Genomic DNA, 21,907 nt, shown 5'->3' on the forward strand with positions numbered 1-21,907 from the left:
GGCGCTTGACAAGCAGTGCCTGGTTTTTGCTGCCCGCTCGGTCACCTAAATTCAGTAAGCAGAGTTGGGTACAAATCATTTTGATACCAAATCACTGGTAGTTGTTCTGGGGGTAGTTTTGCAGGTGTGTAGCATCATACCGAGACACCTTCAGCCACTTTTTCTACACAAAAAGCTTGTTGCCTGCTTGTACAAGAAAATAGAGTTGGTTTTAAATGTCTTTATTAAATAGTTTGCTCCATCTGTTATCCCTTTTCCCAGCTACTTAAAAACACCCTGTGTTTTTGTTCAGAAATGGAAGTTGCACTATTTATAATTCCCTAATTCCTCCCTTTAGTGTAAGAGCAGGGGCTTTGGCAAAGGCATGTCTGCTAAGTGTAAAAATGCCTTGGGATGTACTCAGAACTGTGCTTTAGGAAGGTTTGGACAATTCACCCAGGTTTTGTGCTTTAAACTGTCATGCAAAAGAAGCAGAGATGAAGCAATTAACAACCTTTAACTAGGAAGATCACATGCACTTTGGTAGTACAGGAAAGCAATAGCTAATAATCCCAGTGTAACCTGCTGTCCTAGCTCTGCCCGCTGGACAGTTACTGGACAGCCTTTAGAAAATGAAATGCTCAGAAAATCGTACTTTGTAAATTATCTCTGTGCAGTGTTTCAGGTCCAACAGCGCAGGGTCGGCTGCTCGGAGAGGTCTCGCCGGGAGCTCCGGGTGCTCCGGCCTGGCTGCCCGCACCTCAATGCAGATTCCCATCCTTGCACTGCAGTTGAGCTATCCGCCACGCAGGGGTGCAGAGCAGACCTGTTTGCCACCTTCTCCAAGGCTAGTAACTTGGGCAGTGATCACAGAAAGTAGCTTGGGGCTTACCTCAGTCATTACAGTCATTTCAACCTTGAGGCAGATAAAAATTTGCTGAAGGAAATAAAATGGAGACTCTCTACCACATCCAACTCTTTTGAGTCCCAGCTGAAAATTTTAACAGACATATTACTGTGATTTTATGTATAATGAATTTAACAGGGCAGCTTGTATCATTATTGGAAATGCTATTCCACGCACATGCAGTTAAAGTTAAGCCTTGATCCTTCATACCAACTACTCTAAGCAAGCTTCAAATTTTTATTGCGTAACAGAGCATCTTCAGATCAGGAACATGAGGTATACGCCTATTTTAATTGGAATTGCTGTTTCAATTGCATGACGGTGTAGTTGCAATCATATTGCTAACGTAATTTAGGAACTGTGAATTTAGGAACTTTGCCTATTGGCACATCATCGCTGCTACATCAAGCATTTTGACCAAAAGCTCCTAGAATTCATCTGAAATGAGGATAAAGGCAACCAAAGTTGCTCCTTAATGCTGAAGCCTTGTTCATGCTTGTTTTCATACTAAACTGCCTCTTAAGCAGCTGTTCAGGATTGGAAGCTGCAAGCTGTTAGCCAGGCACAGGAATTGCCTCAAAACTTCCTTAGAACAGAGTTTTCTTAGAACTTACAAGTTATCTAACCAACACTCTCCAAGGACCAATATGTTGTTTCCTAAGAGATTCTGAAAACACAGTATCTCCTGAAATCTCTAGCTTTTCTTCTTTTGTTGGCTCAAAACATCATCTTTATTGAAGTTATGCTTTAAAACAAGGGCTTGGGAAGGAGAGAAGAGGAAATACTGAATTTTGAGCAATCACCACTATTTTCCAGTTCCTGTAAGAAAATGAAGAGGACATCTGGAGAGGCTTCATCCTATTTTTTTACTGCCATTTGTTTCCCTCTCAGTTTACCAATATACTAAAAAAAAAAAAAAAAAAAAAAAAAAAAAAAAAAAAGTTAAATCTCTTAGTTGTTTAATCAACTAGAAAAATAAGTACATTCAATATGATGACATATAATTCACTAGCCAGTAATTAATGGCAACAATACACAGAAAAAAGAAATCCAAAAGTCTGTGTACAACAGAAATATATCAAGAAGAGAGCATTGTTTAAAAAAAAAAAAAAAAAAAGCCGTGAAAAAGACTTCCAAACCCCAATTCCTCACTTTCTAGTTCCTTACCATTAGAAAAAAAAAAAAAAAAAAAGAAAGAAAAGAAAAGAAAAAAAAACAAAAAGTATCACACAGAGCTAGGTGCCTGGAACAATGATTTAAGAAAAGCAAAAAGTGTTTTACTAAAAGCAGAGTAAAGCAACACTGACAATGAACATCCTTCCCGTTAGTAAACACCCAAGTAACCCACACACTATTTTCAATGTAAAATCAATAGTTTATTGCCATGCTACAATTTTTTTTTTTTTCAAATGAAGTTGGCACTGGTAAAGGGGACAATGTTGTCATAGTACATAATACATTTTTTTTTAAATGCACATTTGGTAAGCTTTCTCAGTAACGAAAGTTTAAAACAAGTGAAATTAATTTTAAGGTTGATTTCAAATGGCATAAAAATACACTCTTTCTGCATAGTACAGTATCACTTTTGTCATAAAGGAAACAAGGAATGTTTGTAAAAAATTAATTCAACAGGGCAAGTTAACTGAAACTTTATAAACAATTTGGCAACGGTACTCCCACTGTTTAGACTTTTTTTTTATAAAAGAAATAAAAATCTAGAAAGCTACCTTTATACAAAGTTACTATATTTATGCCTTTAAGTAGGAAAAAACATTTTATAATGCGAATTAGGACATACAATAATCTTACAATATCATACAATGTAAGGACAAGAAAGGAACACACAAACATAAGATTTTGGCCTTTGTAGAAACGCATATTTCTGCATTTAATAAATGCATTTGTGGCACACTGGTGACTCCTGTATTTTACTGCTATCAGTTCAGCTTTCGCGCCAGAGCTGTGTGGAGCCGAGCTGGAGCGGCAGGTCTGCAGTTCTGCTGGAAACGGGGACGACGGCTCGGGAGACGTGAGTGACGCTGCAATGGCAGGAGATGGGACATGTGGAAAAGGCGACGCGCCCGCTGGCGGAGACGGCCACAAGCCTCTCCTCGCACGCTAGAGCACTTCGGATACATTCAGGCATTAAGTACCAAAGTCTGACAAGGGAGAACGTCCGTGGTCGGGATTTGGCAAGGTTCAGGAGAAATACAAAGTTAGTACCAAATATATAATATATTATATATAAAAAATGTGGGTGTATGATATACACATATTCTAATGCAAAAAAACTGCATTAATATGGAGTTAAATTTGCTGAGATCCATTCCTACGTAACATAGCCATTAAAAATGCAGGTGTAATCCTGATCTTTCACACACTTTAGAATCACATCCCCTCGCATACAGAATAGTTAAAGCAATATATATGCAAGTATGACTAAGAAATCAAAATTCACATAGTAATCTGAACTCTGACCACAACAAATAGGATTTTCTTCAGTATGTGTAATTAAATATATTTATATTTTTACAGTATTTTTAGACCATTCCTGAAGAACTTGACCAACCAGGTCCCCAGGTGTAACAGAGCTGTTCTGTCAGCAGAATTCAATCGTGTAGGAGCACATCCTGTGGCGCCCAAGTCAACGCTCACGATTCATTTGGCTTCGAGGGATGCTGCGGGAGGCCCAGACAAGCCCTGGAAGGATTGCCCTGCTAGCGGGAACGGTTCCCTAGGGACATCAAAGCTCTCACCTCACGCTTCCTCCCCCAGCACCCCAGGGAGTACTGGAGCAAGGGACACACTGGCTCGGGGCCACGTGGCGAGGGACAAGTTGAGCTTTGCTGCCTCGTCCTGCCAGGGCTCCTCTCCCAGGGCAGGGGAGCCAGCCCTGCGCAGGCCCCGCTCCCCTGTTCCCCAAGGCACGGGGCACTTGCAGACACACACAGTCCCCGTGCCTGCTTATTAACCATCCGTCTTTCTTTTTTAACATAATCTCCTTTGTATATACACATATTTGCTACATAAAATAGAATTACACCAAAGTAATGGATATATCAGAAGACATTGTCACAATATATGTATATTTACCGCACTAAATAATCACAAAAACTGCAAGAAAAAAATTTCAATGCCCTTTATAATATATAAAAATATAGACGTGTCCAACACTTGTTGCATGAACTTTAAAGGTACCTTTCTATCTCATATTCTATCTGTACACCTACATACTTCCAAACAAAATACTGCGTTAATCTGGAGTAAACACCAGGTTAATATCCTAATGAAACATCTGACAGACGGAGTTATACCTTACAGCCCAATATTAGAAGAAATAATGTATACATGGTCAGAGTTACAGTTGCTATGTTTCTTTTTAATTCACTTAAAAAAAAGTTTCCAAAAAAAGTGTCCAAAAGAGGAATTTCTAAAGATTGTGAAAGCACCTTAACTCAAGACTTCCTGTCTTTTTAGTATTTATTATGTAAGAAGGACATCAGCAACCCTGACTCCATCTTAACGCAGTCTTTTGTGGTGGAATTTCTTCTGATTTTTTTTTGGAGTGTATATGGATTTAAAATAAAGTTATCATAAGTGAACTTATGTTTATATTATGCAAATACTGTCAAATATAAAATCCTGTATTGCTACCTCTAGGGAAGGATGGCAAACATCTTACAATTAAATTCTGGAGATACCTAATTCTATCCATCAAACTGGAGGACCAAGCTTCTTTCGGCTTCCTGCAGGGGAAATTGGGAAACGTCACAGTTAAATCCACTATTACCTCCTAGTCATTTTTTAATCTTATTTGCAGCCATAAATAAATTAGTGCAGTGCAGAAATGCCATTTCATCATTGATTCCACCTTACACAAAGAAGAAAATACTGCTAAGAAACAGAGGTCCAAATCAGACCCAACATTATATGCTCAAAGTAGTAACTGAAATTAATCAGAACTTTTTTTTTTTTTTTTTTTTTACTTCACCAGCAGTGAATAAAGACAATCTGCTCTTTCCTGATTCTGTCTCATTGTGGACGTGCCCACATATAAAACTAAATTAAGTATAGCCAGATTTCAAGCCGATGCACTCAGGCCTAAGTCCAACAAAACCAACTGTTGGTCCTGCAGAACAGGACCAACTGTTGAACCTGCAGAAGAGCAGCCTTGTCTGGGACTCTGCACCGCTCGGGCCTTTCTGCGGACCTTCTTGCATCCAAATCCTAGTCAGGGATTTAAACACACGAATAACTACACATCTAGGAAAACAAATGAAGGATTTTATGATATGAAACATGCTTGGGCATGTTCCTTAAATAGGAACAGGAATCCAGCTTGAATGTCCACCCTCACATCCAACACCTATCACACACCAAACATACTCATCAGTACACCTGTATAGTTGGCATTTTAAAAACATTATTGAAAAAAAAGAGTGCTCTAAGGTCAGTTAGTTTTCAGAATGGCCCTTTTTTATATTGTTTTATGAAGTCAGTCATTGAGAAATACTACAAAGTTAAAATTGTATCATCTTCTCCTGATACCTATTTGAGAAGGAAAATAACTGCTTTCCTGATATAACTAATGCATTATGCTCTCACCAACAGTATCATCGATGCAAGTTTTATTATGTACTTTTGGCCATTGTTTCATTTTTTCTAGCAAGTGAATTTCCTTGATTAAAAGATACTCTGTGTTGCATTTATTTTCACAAATCATAGCATTTACGGAGTACCTACAGTTTAAGGCATTCCCTCATTTTCTATGCTTGAAGAGTAGCAGTCAATTGCATATTATGGATGAAAAGCAGAACTGAAGGAGATGTTGCCATTTTTGCAGGGCACGGCTTATGTAAAATAAACAAGTCACAATTATTAAAGAAAACTGTTACATATTTGTAGCTTCTCACTCTATACACTTGTGAGCTCCAAATAAATATGATCTAAACACTGTGGAGAGATTTCAGCTGACAACGGAATGCTAAATCTACAGACAGTGAATCTAACATCACAACCTTTAAAGAGACTGAACTGCAAAAATATTTACCAAGTCTCCAAGGGTAAAGTGCATTGCAACTATACCTACTACAAGGGGCAGAAAATAAGGAAACAAAAATAATTCTAAAGACAAGGAACAGGGACTACGCAGTAATTTGCCAGCTTACACACACACACACACACACACAACAAAGAGAAAGCATTATCTCACTTGCAGGATGAAAGAGGGTAAAAGATATTCCTAGAAAATATGGTGTCAGACTGGTTAACATAATTAAGGCTACAGAAGGTTTTCCCTTAAATTCTGCCGGATGCATTTTCTGTTCGGGATACTGACAAAATGCCAAGACTACACACTCAAAAATCATAGAAGCTGGCATTTCAGTTAGTCCTTAAATCCAGGCACCAGACTAGGAAAACATCCCCACAACACAACACACAGACACCCACAAATACACACAAAGTACTGTGACTTACAGACTTGCAAAAACATAAAAGACCATCCTTTCTTTCTGAAACTATTCAGTGTAAACGCGTAGGAGAATGTACTAGGACTAGAGAGGATTACGTTTGTCTTCTGGAATTGCAGCAGGTCTCTGAAGTCTCTTAGTCTACCTAAAGTCTATTCCTCTATTTTTCATTAAGAATATTATTTCCTGCCTCACTGGTATGTTTTAAGGATCAAATTAAACAACATTTCTGAGATATCCATGCTTGAGGTCCAAATATTTATAGGCAGCTAGATAGATCAAACGGTTTATACCTCCAAACACGTGCAAAGGAGTTAGTATGGCTCTCAAATTTAAGTGAGCTATAAACTAGGAACAAGAATCACACCAGTATCATTAAACCACTACATATTTCAGAACAAAGACTGGTAATCTCTCTTCAGTGGAGATCAGGACTGGTCTATGGCATAAGATGAGGCAATGGCAAAGATGTGAAGGAGCATTAACAGCATTGTAGACCTGCAAAATGTCCAGCTCTAGCTTGTCTTTAGCTTCTTGAGCACCGAGCTCTCCCCAGATTTCAACAAGCCTATCACAGTATTATGCACAGGCTGACACTGAAATGATTCATGAAAAGTTTGTCTGATCTCTTAAATCTATCCTAACGCCCTCAATAACTCTTGCCTTCTGCTTGTGCAAGTTGTTCTTTGTGCAGCTGGTATTTCAGTACCACAGAGTCTGTAAAGGATAATGAAAACCTCGCAGAGTGAAAAGATTGCCTGATACTATCCCTTAAAGACGTGGCAAGGAACAAGTATCTCAGGTGCTGTCAACTGTTGCCACTAGTAAACTGAGAGAAGACCAAAGAAAAAGCTAAGGGAAATACACTCCAATTTAAAAGACTGGAAGTATTTTTGGTTTTAATAAAACTTCAAATATTGCATGAAGACTGTTAATTCTTCTTCAGATCCTCCAATAGCTTTTCCTGTACATGTTCTCCTTACACACAGTTCAAGGGTTTTTGTTTTTGTTTTAATCACACTGGTTCACACAAGTGTCAGTTCCTTTGCAATCCCTGGCTCAAGAGTATTCTCTGCTGCTGCTAATACCCAGGTGCACTGGAAATAGTGCCAGAATTCTAAAATTATTCAAAATAATAATAATAAAAAAGTAGCTAAGAATGCATCTGGCATATTCCACAAATGCACGATACCTGGATGTACCTGTAACACTGAGCAACTCTTATTGTAATCAAATTCACCAACTGCAAAAGAAAACGAAGTATGCTCATAGATAATCCTACCTCCAGATAATTTACTACATATTCGTTCTAAATTAAAAACGACTACCGCCTATGGATACACATTGCTCGAATGTGCAATCTGCTATAAAGAACTACCAAGTCCAGTACCCTGCCTCCCGCGTAACCTGTGCCTGATGCTTCAGAGGAAGACATTAAATGCATAATTACCCTTTCCAGTTGTGCAATAACGCGCGCTGCTGGAGAGCTGGGATATTTCCATCGGGCAGAAAAACGGAGAACACTGGACACAGACAACCATTTGACCTTCAAGAGTCTCTCTTTGTCAAATGCGGAGAATAAGAGGAACACAAACAACCCTGAACAATAATTAAAGCTATGTACAAAATTTAGACACTTCAGACATTATAGGACAAGTAAAAAGAAACACACAAGTGAAAAGAAGGCACACTGAACTAAGAAATGACCAAAGAGCCTTAATTCACACAGCCAGCCTGTGAATTCCTTCACAAATGATTAATGAGATTAAAATTTTGTCAGTTTTCACAGGGAACTTCATATACCACTTGAAACTCTTCTAGCAGAAGTGACTTAAGGCTCTTTTCAGATGCACTTACAGCTCTGACCTAGCAAGTTTTGATGTGACCTCTCAGATATCACACAAGCTAAGAGAACTATTGGGAATTTGAGGCCTGCTTGCCCACGTGGCCTTTAAAAAAAAAAAAAGACATTAAAAAGTGTGGTATTTATATCCCTTGAGATGAACCAAGATATCTTGTGTAAGTCAAACTGAATTAATGAATTACATACATCTCATTCTGGAGGAGCCATCTGAATGAAGGCTAAATGTAAAGATATGTACCTTTAAAAAAATCAGGTTTACCTGAAAATAACGCACATATCAAGAGGCTTTAAAAAGTGTTATAAATGCCATTCATGACTACAGGCACCGGACCAGAATATTTATAAATTCAAACCTGGCATGTCACTCAGACTCTACTTGATTTAAAGAGGCACTGTGAAAGGTGGCGATGCTGCTATGCAGTAATTACTACTATTGTAGAATGAAATAGTGTTATTAAAATGAGTATTTGCTCTACATTAATTCCCTTTTGTTAGACAAGTACATGAAGTATGCAGAAAAAAGTTCTATTAGTCTATAAAAGGCGTTAGTGTTAAGAAATGCAAAGTACTTGCATCTTAAACTTTATAAACTTCACAAAAAGGTGCAAATGATTTAATGCTTTCCAGGCTCACATAGGCAGGTCAGTACTGTTATGTCTAGTTTTCCTAGAAGTACCGTCATCTCGGGGCAGTGCTTTTTGCAGGCTTGACATAGCAGCAGTTCTTTCAATGTCTATCACAGCATACAGCTCTGTGCGCCTGGTTGGAGTTTGGGGAAGTGGAGTGGTGGGGGTTTTGGGAGTCTGAGGGTTGTCAGAGTCACTGCCACCTTCCAAGTCAACCTGTATGTAGTTGAGCTGCCTGTGTTCTAAACTCGGACGCCTAATGTCAAAGTTGAAGACTGTTGGGGTACAGTCCCGACGTCGTGGAAATTCTACTTTATGAGCACTTGCTGGCACTGTTACATTCTCTGTATTGACATAATTATGCATTGGATCTAGGTTATTGTGGTAGCCGTTCAGAGATGGGGTCTTTGGTCCTAAACTGTCGTCTTCATCTCTACTCAGCTTGCGAGCTTCCCAAACAGGAGGCAACGAGGGCAAGTTCTCATAGTTCAACAACGCAGTTCTCCTTTGAGCAGAGTTGTTAATGTTCTGGGTATCTGAGGTACTGGTTGATGTCAAACGACCTCTCCTGACCCCTGAGGCACTAGGGATTGATAACCTATTTATATTTTCATATACCAGTTTATTACCAGACGGCGTTTCTCTACGTTCATCACTGTCGTACCCAGTGTCCCATTCAGTGTTGTTCGTGCTGCTGCCGCTAACTTGGTCTCTCCCAAGTTGCTCCAGTTTCTCTCTTTCCATTAACTGCTTTTGCACAGGCGTTGGTCCTAAAACAAACTTGACTCCTTCAGGCTCTAGGAGAACCTGAGCATCTCTGTCATCAGTGCACACCTGATCTTCTTTCGCTTTATTTGTTTCAGCGTTTGAAAGCTTTGATTCCACCGGCACATGCACACTTGATCGATTTTTTCTCTCCTCTTGCACCCCAGTAGTGTTGACGTAAGTGTGCACCTAAAAGAGGGGGAAAAGAAAACAAATCCATACTAGCTGCATTTCCTTTTTCTTTTTTTTCCTTCCTTCTTACTCCCCACTTTCCTACGGCGGCTAAAGGGAGAGCTAATTGCTGTTTTCAACTACTTAAGAGATGGTTAAAGAGAAGGACAGAGCCAGGCCCTTTTGGAGCTGTCCAGTAAAAGGATAAGGAGCAATGTTCACCTGATGAAATTTTACAACTTTACAAGTTCCTCTTCCCCACCAAATTATCCCACAATGTATAATTTTATTTTCTGAATTAACACAGAGAAAAAAATGCATTACAATTGATACTGAAAAACACAAATGCACACACACAGAACAAGCATAAAAACCTGAGCTGATGCTGAATACGAATTATACAAAAGGAAGAAGAAAAATACCCACTTGTTCCTCTGCTACAAGCAAAGGATGCGTCGATTCTTCACCAACAGAGGGGAGGCGCGCACTTCCAACAGAAGGATGCCTGCTGGAGGGATGTGATGAAGCATCTCCAAAAGATGGATATCTGGGATAGCCGTTAGGTAGGCTTGGTGCATTGAACCCAGGAGCTAATTCAATTAGAAAACAAGCACACCATATTAAAATAGGAACATTTTACTGTATATGAGTTATGAGTAAGGTACTTGTTATCATCATCTTCAAATTTCAAAAAAAAAGAAATCAAAACATGTAAAACAGTTTTCAACAGTCACAAGGCTCAACTTTGCTGGAGGGAAGGAAAGGCAAAAGCCAACTTCAGCCTAGAACATCCCAGCGCTCACTGGGAAACGTGTCTGAAGCAACCACTGAAATCTACATGTGTTACAACCCACAGTTCTCCCAACAAACTCCCGGTCCGGTTTCTTTTTCTACCATTAACACACTTCCTTAAAAACAGGAAGTTGTTTACTGAAACTTCTGCTTCTACTAAGCCCTCAGTGACCAGGAATTCCAATTGTCAGACATCACTGCATCCCCAGGATTTACTGAAATCCCCTGGGAGTTTTGAAGGGCTTTGTTCTACCTATCCATCCACGCCGAGCAAAAGAAAGGTTCCAAACCGTCGGCAGACGTGGCATGACCATTACAGTTTTCCTAACAAAAACATTGGAGCACTGTCTAGCATTGACATTTCTGCATATTGCTAAAGAGTAAGATGGTAGCTTATAAAGCAATTGGATGAGCATACACTTAAGCAGTGTTCTTATGCAAAAACTAAGGTCCCAAAGCTTCAGCTTTAAAGGTGAAGAATTTGACTACAGCAATTTTACACCCAAGAGTTCATATTTCGGAACAAGAATCCTCAAGAAGTGTCTCAAGAGAATGAGTTAATGGCAGTCAACCTTCCAGCTGAAAACAGCATTTAATTTGCATTAAGTAATTAAAGAAATCTAAATTAAAGCCAGCTACCAAATTACATTCAGGTATGCCACTCAGCAGTACAGCCAGCATTCAGCATCAGTAATTCAGCATGACAACTTACTGGTAGGCGTTCGAGGGGTTCTTGGAGCTTCCAACTCCGTTTGATGGTTATTCCTTTCTACTACTGGTTCTTCCACCACATTTATGCTATTGTTCTGCATTATCTCTTGTAACATATTAAATAGCTCTTCTGCACGAGCACATTTAAAGGCAAAGATTCCTACAAATACACCAGTAAAAAACAAAGAAACAAACAAAAACACCTTTTAAGAAGTGTCGCACAACGTAACTAATTTTTACAGAACAGAACTGGAATCCATGTAATGAACACCTGTTAAAAAAGGAAATACGTCATTTTTTTTTCCTACCAAAGCACATGAAAGTACAGTGAAACCCTTTCAAGTGTTTAGATGATAGAAGAAAAAAGTTCCCATGCACAGGAGGTTAAGCTGGAACAGAAAAATTGATTCAGCTATAAAAACAAGCCTTAAATTTGAGTGCTAAATGAGGTGGCAAAAGGAAAAAAAAAAAGACTTATAAGAGACCTGTTAAATAAATAATAAATAAATAAACAAACACTAAACGAAACAACTTTGGCGCTACAAGATCACATTTTTAAACTGGATCTCTATTAAACTGCCATACCAATAAGATGCCAGCACATCAGAAAAGAAGGATTTAAACACTGGGTAAAGGTTTAGTTTCTGCAAGAAGATAAAAATGCAAAGCCAGTAGGACAGACTGTGTGGAACAGACAGTAACAAACCAACTGGTTCAGGCCAAAGGGTGGAGAGGGAGCACAAAGTCAGCAGCAATACCCTGTGTTTTGCCTGTGTATTGTGCCACTTTGCCTGGGAACAGCAGGGAGGCCCCAACTTACCCTGGGCAGCAAAGTCGCAGCTTTGGGTTATTCTTCCATTGAAAGCATTAAGTTAAAGTTGACAGGCTTGTTAAACACGTCTGCACGGGCTCGTTTTCTAAAACGCGTGGTTACAGGCTTAAAACACTCCTTACTAAAAGCTGCCTGTTGCTGTAACTGTTGCTCTAAGTTCATTTTGCTACTAGGCAGTAATGGCCAGCATCTTTTTTTTGAAGGACACAGAAGAGCGAGATGAGAAGTAGCAGGAACGCTCCACGTGGCAAAACCTGGCGAAATCCCAGGTGGGACTATGCCAAGGGGGAGAGAGGGCTGACGCCCGGCCATGCATCCTGCTGAACACAGTGATGCTCTAGCTCTTCCCGAGTGTCCAAAATCTGCCTTGGGTATTTCAGCTTTAATGGACAAAATAACTGCTCCACCAACACCAAAAAGGCCAGGTTTACAAGCTTTAAAAAGCTCCCAATTTGTTCCTCAGAAATCCAGCTGCTTTTGCCTCCTTTGTTAAAAATAAATACATTTAAGAAAGAGATGGGCTTTCAGATTGCTAATTCTTTAAAATATAAGGTGAACTGAGTGTAAACAACAAATACCTTGATGATATCTCCATTTCTTTACTACACTCACACTAAAATCGATACGATCTGTGGCTCAGGAAGTAATGGCAACACACCAACTCCTCTGGGTTCTCTATGTCTGTTATCTCTGCTCCCAAAATCACGTCCTTAAGCATTTCCAAACCCAGCACAGTGGCAGTATTGTGCATTTTGGTATCTCCGTATGTTAAATTTGACAGAAAACACGAATTTGACAGAACACAGACAAGAATATCAACTAAAGCAAACCAGCAAATGTTACTGGCTGATACTCAGTGTATTCCCGAAAGCAGAACCCGCTCTGTCGTCTCCCCAGCTAAAGATGAAGTGTTGCAACTGTGGCCACAAAACCTAGCGTAGGTCTCGGGGACAATGCTCCATTGCAAAACGGCAGCAGGGACAGCAGCTCCTGCCAGATTTCTTTTTCCTTTTCTCAATATTCACAGCACTTAATATTACGTAAGGAAAGCAAAAAACAAAAGAGGGAGGAAAGGGTTGCTGCTCATCCTTAATCTTCTCTATTAAAAAAAACAAATGGGAGGGAGGCAGAGAAGTCAATTTGATTCAATGGGAAATTCTTCACACTTGCTAAAAGGCCAAGAGAAAGAATGTTCAAAAAAGCATTTGCAGTTAAATTTCATTTGTAGCTATTTTACAAATTTTAAAGAAACATGAATTAAACTTGAATAATCAACTAAAGTACATTTTCTTTCAATGATGTTCATGATTTTCTCTTTTAAAATCTGAAAATTAAATTCAGTACGGAGTATACTGTAACACTTGAACAAATCTCTATTTCTCCTTGCAGCCGTCCCACTAAAACATGAGGACCGCCACAGGCAAAGGAGCTGAACCAGGAATGCCTTTTAAATTGCACTTTTTAAAATGCTTTATAGACAGGATTTCTACATACCTTGTCCAGTTTGACACCTTCGACCACTTTCAAAAGAGAAAAGATTTGAGTCGTAGCCATAGCGACGGAGACAGAGGTAGTGCCATTTTACAGAATCCCGTTTACGGGTGTATAAAATTAGTTCTGTGTCGGTAAGTTCCATTATGCCAGAACCCAGTTCATTACCATCATCATCTACATTAATAACCTATGAAGGAGAAGTTAAATAGCATTAGATAAGCATTCTTTTGAGCATTAATACTGCTAATATAATGTTTAATGTGTCACTGATGCACTCTGCTCTCTCATCCGAGTTATAATTCATGGGGTAAAAGATTTAAAAAATTCACCAGAGCTTCTCCTCTGCTCCTCCCAACCCAAGACTAAAATATTACATATTTAAAAGTAGTATGAATAAGATAATGAAAACCATTGGAAGACTTGAGGTGAAAAAAGGATTCATAAAAGGATTCATTTCTAAACTTCCTTTATGTACATATTCTAGCATTTCCACATAGATGACGTAAACCTCAAATTCTTCAGAGAACTGTTTCTTGAAATGATTTGCTTTGTCATATAACCCCACTTACAGTTGGGTAAAGAAATGAAAAAGAGGGTGGCACTCCTCACACACCTGCATAGCCTTGCACTGTGCTGAATGCACCAGGCAGTTTTAGATTTTTTTTTTCTGCCTTTTTAATGTCAATAAATAATTCAAATACCTCATGGTTACTTTGTGAAAAACATATGACATACAGGATTTTTAAACTTCTTATCCTCCTTCTGCTCCTCCAGTAGTTGGAGTTCTGCATCCTTTATGGAATTTGGAAAAAAATGTGTATTCTCCTCCATATGTATTTTATCTCACAACCCTGGTTTTAATGGGCTTCTTCCTTACTCAAAAGGAAGGCTACAAAAATCTTGTCCATCATATTAATTAATCTTACTCCTTAAAGAGACATTTTCAACTTGAAATCTAGTCAATTAAAAAGAATTAGGAAAAGCGTCATCTGCCACTGAAGCCTGTGCCAGTTTTCCTCATTTTTACAAATTACATTCTTTCATCTTCTCTCCCCCGCTGCTAGATCAGACCCCCACACAAACAATAGAGAAATTCTACAAGAAGAAAAATACAGACCAGTTGCAAGAAGTGATGTCAAATGCATGAAAAGCAAGAAAGCAGGAAAAAAAATATCCCTCAGCTGTTTATACTGATAGTACTAAACATTTTCAGAAATTCCCATGGTTGATTTTAAAGCTCAACTGAGCATTCCCCTAGGGCCAGGCATGAGTCATTTCTCACTATGGCAGCATTACATTCCTTTGCCGAGTCTCAGAGACGCTTGGAGCACAGAAGCACATTTGACTCGTGTGCCTATGCAAAGGTGTGTTTACTTAAAGTCACTGCCCCTTCAGCAGCTTCGTGTGGAGCACATGAGCAAGTGTTCACAAGCTTGTAAATTCCACGGACAGATTGTGCAGGAGCACATTCATACAGGAAACTCCTTCCAATAAAGAAAAAAAAATTCTCAAAATGCTATTATCAATAGGGAGCTCCAGGTAAAATTAGCACTCCTAAATTCTCCATTGCTGACCCCGCTTCCAGGTTGACTGTCACACTTGTGCAATGGCTTTTCCATGAAGCTGGTGAGTTCCATGGCCTCTCAGAGGTGACACACGTAACTGGGCCCTAGCACTTGGAATGGAGTTAGCCTGAAAACACTGGGCTTCTTTTCCGCCCTGAAGATCCAAAGGTCATGACAAACATAACCTGTCTAAATCGCTTCCAACACCAACGGTATGAAAGGATGCCAGAAGACACAAGAGAAGCCTAAACTACAGACACATCTGTAAATTTCCAACTTTTTAACAGTTAAGTAATTCTAACACTCCTTTCATTTATTTACTTATTTATTTTCAGTCACCAACTTACTCTGCAAGCATGCAACAAAATAATTCACAGCATAAGAAGTCAGTCTCTTACCTTAAACTTGTTTCGATGGTTATCTGGGACAGTTTCTTTATCTGGACAGCTACAACAGCTACCCATGACTTCTTTAGAAGACCATGTGATCTCTAGAGTCAGAAACAAGAAACAAACAACAAAAAAGAGGTTAAATTAGTTGGAGAAAACAGAAGAAAAAAGGAGTATCATCAAACGAACAGCCCAACACAAATTAGTCTTTGAAATTAGAAATTGTTATGACAAATTTGCAGAATCATAACTATTACACACACACACACACACACACACAAGTCAAGTTAGATTTGGCTGTACTAAGCAGTTAAAAAGTCCTATCAATATTTAAACTTGAGGTTACCCCCAAACCGACCTATTTGACTTGTCACCTTAATTCCTGTGGTAACACTTGAGAAAAAAAAACAATTCTTGGGTGCAACTCTCATCCCCCAAACCAGGCCCCTTAAACAAGACGACTACCTGGGCTCCAGGTGTAGCCAGATGAGCACTCCCAGCTTAGCCACTGCTGAAGACAGCCCTAAGGACTCCCATAAAAGCCCTCTGTGTAGGAGGTTACCAGGCAGGGGCAACACAAAGAGCCCACATGGCAATCCTGAAAAGCTGCCCTGGCTTGGCCAGCTCCAGGGCAAACTGACAATGGAGGGAGGAGGCTCTATGGGCCTGGAGGCAGCCCCTGCGCAGGCGGCGCTGCAGGAAAGGTCTGGCTTCCACTCTTCCATATAGCACTTCCCATATAGCACTGTACTTCCCATATAGCAACGTACACAAAACAAGCATTTTCAAACTACATATATATTTTTTTATTTCTATATCATTTACTACAAAATAATAAAATATTATTTTATATATAGTGGGACAAAAGAGAGTCAATAGGTCAACAAGAAATAGGACACAGAGTGAGGAAGGATGAAGACAAAATTAGTCATTTAACTTCTTGACTTAAGGGAAAAATCAGGTGCCACCTTAAGAAAACCAGGACGTGCCTTCTCCTCAGATACTGATATTAGCAGGTAAGAGTAGTACCCAAGTAACACTTTCCTGCTGAAAAACAAGGGGCAAGGGAAAGGATGAAGAGTAGCTAACTCTACCCTCTCCCTGAGGAGGAAGGCGACTCAAAATAGATAGAGCTTCGCTAGAGACTGCATAGCCCTCTCAACGGCCACCCGAACCTTGCTGAAGGAGAACTTAACTGAAAGGCTTTTACAACACGGGCTTGGATCAGGCTAGTAATGAACAGGTTGAGTACCAGCCATATAGCCAAAATCCTGGCATTTCTCTGATGTCACTAATGATCAGAACAAGAAAACTTGCAATAACTGACAGAGTCCCTTTCTCGACCCAAGAGGGAACTGGGGAGTTTGTTTGCTTGTTTCTACTACTGTGTGTTGTACAATAAAGAGAGCAATGGGTAGAAACAGCAAGAGTGCAGATTAACTATGAATGAAATTTAAACTTGCAACAAGCATTTTCAAGCTGCGGTCTGTACAGCACACACTTGCAAAACAGATGCTTCCTAATAGTCTTTGAGCAGAGGTGCTTGTATATTTAATGAAGTCCAGTCTTAGGTCACAAGAAACCTCCTGAAAAACTGGAAATAGACCAGACTGTAGCATGCTGTGATACTATAACGGCTCCTCTACATTCCTCATAAAGATAACCATGATCATATCTGTTGGAGGGGCGTGCCAGAAAACCTAAAGGACCACAAAAATAATTAAAAAAACAAAAACCCTACAATGTAATTTGGAATACTGCAAGAGCTGCAAGGGAAATGGTGTAGTATACAAAGCTGCGTGAGGTCTACCACCACATCCCGAGACACAAAAAAGGGGATGCAATCAATAATATGACCACATCATTTCATCTCCAAAATACTGAAATATTAATGCTTCAGAAAACTGAGAACTGAAAAGCTTCCTCAAAGGCGAGATGTGAACCAAGGCTATGAGGAAAGATAGGCCCCTAAGTGAAACAGCTAGGGAGTTGATAGAGCTAAAATCACTCACCTAGATTTGGCCATTAATATTCCCAGCCTCTGCTGCAGCATCAGGACTTCTGTCATACTTCAAAGTGTCATGCTGTCTTGTCACAGAAGTAATCACTTGATCTAAAACTACAAAAGTACATAAAAATGTAATTTATACTAAAACTGCAACTACTAAACTAAAAGGCATACACATTTTCATTCTGGAGGCATTACTAGACTATGCCCTCAGGAGGTGTCCTACACAGAGACTCATCTCTTAGAGCTCTCCCAGCACTTTAGCATCTATCCAGCTTTGGAAGGAAATAATCTGGTATCCACTTCTGCAGAGCAGCCTGTTACCTGGGGGACTCCACCTAATCTCTCAATTACATGATCACAGTTCAATGGAAAGATTAACTCAATAGCCATCAAAAAGTAAGTGAAATAAAAACACTGTTTAGAATTGAAGAGCCAAAATAAAAATACCATGCTAAGGTATAAATCCATAGTGCACCTCAGTGACAAGTAACATATGCACTCAGGACTCCCCATCCCCAAAAGGATGTACATAAAGAGGTAAAAGTAACATGGCTAATCAAAGGCAGGGGACTGCTTCTGTACATGGAATGGTGACCATAATTCCTCAGTCTAGGGAGAGGGACAGCCAGGGAAGTGACATAGAACACTGCTACTTCCTAAATACAAGCGACAGAGAGCAGCAGATGTTACCAACTGTCGGGTTCCAAAACCAAATAACCAGGAAGAGCTTTTAAGAATGACACTTCTGGCTCAGAAAGTCCCTTAGCTGCAGGTATTTAGAAGGATATTCCCTTCTCATTCCCCCTTCTTATTCCCTCCCCTAAATATTTACTAGTGGCCACAGTCAGAAACACGATACCAGAGCAATGAAGTGCCAGCCTGACTCAATAAAGCCATTCCTATTTGAAGTAAACAGATCATAGGGACAGAGCCCCCCCCCCCCTTTTTTTTTTAAATACATAGTCCTAAATCATCAAAGCATACAATTAACAACAGATATTTAACTTGAAATTAAAGCCTAGATTTCACACTGGTACAAATGGCCAGCCCTATAGAGGTGCTCTGTGTATGTGCAGCTCTGTGTGCACACACGGAACGAAAAGGAAACCTGCATCACAGCAAACACCAGGATCCTCTCCTGTGCCCAACTGCTGCCGAGCACCAGGCACTTGCAACAAGTCACGTACCCTTCGTATAATTTATTTGCCCTTTGGCCATAAGCCTCCTGGATCTCAGACAAAACCGTACACAGCTGTATTCCAGACCTTCCCCTCCACAGTTCACAGGCTCCGCTGCCGTCACAGCCCAGCCCAGTCCAACTATTAACATACTCGCCTCCCCACAGGTCATGTTAGTCCTTTGCTGCCTTGGCACACACCAAACCAGCTCAGCACGGAGCCCAGCGAGCGCCAGGGCCTCTGGGGACAGGCTCGCAGCCTCGGTCACCTGCGCGGGCACCAGGCTGCTCCCTGTCACGGCGTCACACGGGGAGAGGGGACGGCGGGAGCAAAGAGCGGCACCCACCTGCTATGGGGAACGTGGCCACCCGTAGCATCTTTCAGGTGTCAGCACAAAAAACAAAACTAATTTTCTGCATGTGAACTACTCTAAAGTAGGTGCAGAGGTGTTTGTGCTGGTATCAATGATGACAAGTTTCTGAGGGGAAATCTCCCATTCACGAAGGAGTAGGTAGGTGCAGTCACACACAGCGAGTGGAAAGGACAGGAGAGTATTTGCTGCTTCTCCCTGGCACATCTGTGCATTGCAGGATAAAAATCCCCAGAAAGACTAAACAAGACCAGCACATACCCAAGCCCAAACAGAAGTGAAAAAAAGAGCAGTCCTAACTTCAGTAAGATTTATTATCTGGATTAGTAAAGTAAGATGTGTCCTTCTGTCAGGTTAAGGAAAGCCTCAAACACACACACACGCACAGTGTTAAGAAGCGTGTGTGGGGAGGTTGTTGCCCTCCCACCGTTTTTTTTGGTGACCACAGCCTTTAAACTGGTGCCTCCTAAACTGGCACCAGCACAAACACAGCAGATATCTTTTAAATCACACTATGGTCAAAAATTTTAATTACACTTGCAGCCTTGTGCTCTGCCCTGGGCTGGGAACGGGATGAACAGTGTGTGTATTCCCTCATGGCGGAAAGGCCTCGCAGACCCACTGCGACCTTCCTCCTCCACCTCCTCCTCATGGTACCTGCTAGTCCCATCTAAACCACAGCACAGCTGACCTAAAAACTGGCAATAACTGAATCCATAGTGCTCTGGTTGCAGGATCAAACATTGACTTACAGAGATCCTTTTGTATGCAAGAATCGCTAGCGCTCATCTTTTAAAAACTCAGGGAAGAAAAAAAAAAGAGAGCAAAAAAACCCTCAAACCACAGCACATTTGTGAAGAGGTAGGGAGAAGCAAAAGTGCCTCGTCAGGAAACCCATCTTTTGGGCACGCTTTCTTCAAAAGGAAGAGTCACCACAGAGCCTTTCCAACCCAGCATTGCTGGGTCCTTTATGTCTTGCTCCCAGACCTCAAAGTAGAGAGTAGATAATGTAACTCAAGTGCCCTCGCTTTACTGTCAACCTAATTTTAAGCTGTTTTATCCCACAGAACTGGGAGATGGGAGGAAAGGGAGAGAAGAAAGATGGAAAAAGATGACAAAGATTGAGCTTTGTCCTCCAGAATTTTAACATCTAGAAAGTCCAATGGAGCAGCTGGAGAAAGCCGCCTGCGTCAGACTGCTAGCACACTCAATAATACTTTGATTGCAGCTAAGTTATATATACTTACACTATCATTTTTGCCTACAGCATTTTAAATCCCACATTTTGGAAGACCACATCACTTTTTAAACCTTACAATTAAAGTTTCAGCATCCATCATTTTCAAAGGATGGTCCTTGTTTCGCCTACACTATTTAAAATATATATTTTTAAAGGACTTAATTCCAAAGACTAGAACATAGAATTCCTTTGTGTTTTTATTTCCTAACCTTCTTTAGGATATTTGTTTAAAAAGGTAGATTAAAAGAAAAAAAAATAGCAAAAGCTCTATATTTAACTTAATTTTCTCTGAAGCTAAGAGGGTTAAACTAAATCTAACTAAATCAACAAAAATACTGTGAGTTTTGGAGGTATTTTAAAAATTGCCAAGTCAGATGGATAAATCAGAGGGGTAAATCAAACCCAGGGGAGTATTTCATCTATTTTATTCAGCTCTTTAAGCAAACCCACCTAGCACACTGACAAAAACAGTCATTTTCAAGTCATTAATTACTTGTAAAGCTTGAAGCCGCATGCAAATTGATGCTACATGCTTGGCGCTTGGTACTTCTTTTGTTGGCAACAACAATTGAAACCCTCAGAGCTTCAACTCTGCCAATTCCTAAAATACATTTATCCAAATGTGTTCCATAACCATTGCAAAGAACTAGGCACGGTTTATCTAACCTGGAGACAAGTTAGCTGGTCACAAATACAAAGCTTTATACCGGCACTGAGACCAAGGACCAAAAAGCTGAGAAGTTCAGGCCTACATTTCAGACATTTTTCAGCTGTACTAGCACTATAATACTTGAAAACTTCCAAATTACATCACTGGCTTCTCAGGGTGGGTTACTATCAAAGATGGAACAAAAAGACCACATTCAATCTAAAAATGTTATTAGCACAATTTTAATATACGAGATAGATGAACGGTTTCAACACCTGCTGCTTTCTCTATTTCGTAATTAGTGCCTGGATGAATCAAGTTAAAAAAAAAAAAAAAACACCCATACATATATAGTTTCACTTGACAGTTTATGTTACTGAAAAAGAAAAAATCCATACTTGGGAAGGGAGAGGCCAGAACACACAATATAGTGGCTGTCATCTCTACTGAGCCTAGGAAGGTTTCAGTTTCCTAGCTGCCTTCTGTGAAGTAAATTCAAGTCATGGCCAGGGGACAGCCACGGGACAAAAATCTGATATTTTGAAGGGAATTTTGAGTTCTTTTTGTATTAAAAGTTAAATTTATTGGGGAACATCAGATATAGGTAGGAAATGAAGGCAGTAACTTAGTAAGCACTCTGCTGAAAACGTTATTGCAGGAGGAAGAAAATTGAAAGCAGTGGCCATGGCTCTGCTCCTGAGTGTTCAAAATGCACAGCGAACGCTCCATACGCCATTTCAAACTTGTATCGTGCCACGTTACAACTTATGTGCTCCATAAAAGACAGTTCCCCACAAAAGGAAGAACACTAAGTCACACGTGACTTTCCATCTTAGTCTCCTCAGCATCCTCAATACAACATCACGGAGCACTTGCATCTCACGAGCAACCGG

At 40.1% G+C, this 21,907-nt stretch overlaps 1 protein-coding gene across 1 annotated transcript; it reads right to left on the reverse strand.

Moving 5' to 3' along the window:
• Window positions 1–7,881: 7,881 nt before the first annotated feature.
• FRS2 (fibroblast growth factor receptor substrate 2) lies at window positions 7,882–17,687 on the reverse strand. The gene is made up of 6 exons (XM_088522974.1): window positions 17,579–17,687; window positions 15,576–15,667; window positions 13,613–13,799; window positions 11,288–11,446; window positions 10,210–10,373; window positions 7,882–9,801 (listed from the first exon to the last, which is right to left on the reverse strand). The coding sequence occupies exons 2-6, from the start codon at window positions 15,639–15,641 to the stop codon at window positions 8,851–8,853; spliced, it is 1,527 nt and encodes a 508-aa protein (XP_088379100.1). The 5' UTR covers window positions 15,642–15,667; window positions 17,579–17,687; the 3' UTR covers window positions 7,882–8,850.
• Between the last annotated feature and the right edge of the window lie 4,220 nt (window positions 17,688–21,907).

The sequence above is a fragment of the Tinamus guttatus genome, unplaced genomic scaffold (assembly GCF_059628265.1).
Source record: "Tinamus guttatus ecotype Peru unplaced genomic scaffold, ASM5962826v1 Tinamus_guttatus_pri_ptg000171l, whole genome shotgun sequence".
In the NCBI taxonomy this organism is placed as follows: domain Eukaryota; kingdom Metazoa; phylum Chordata; class Aves; order Tinamiformes; family Tinamidae; genus Tinamus; species Tinamus guttatus.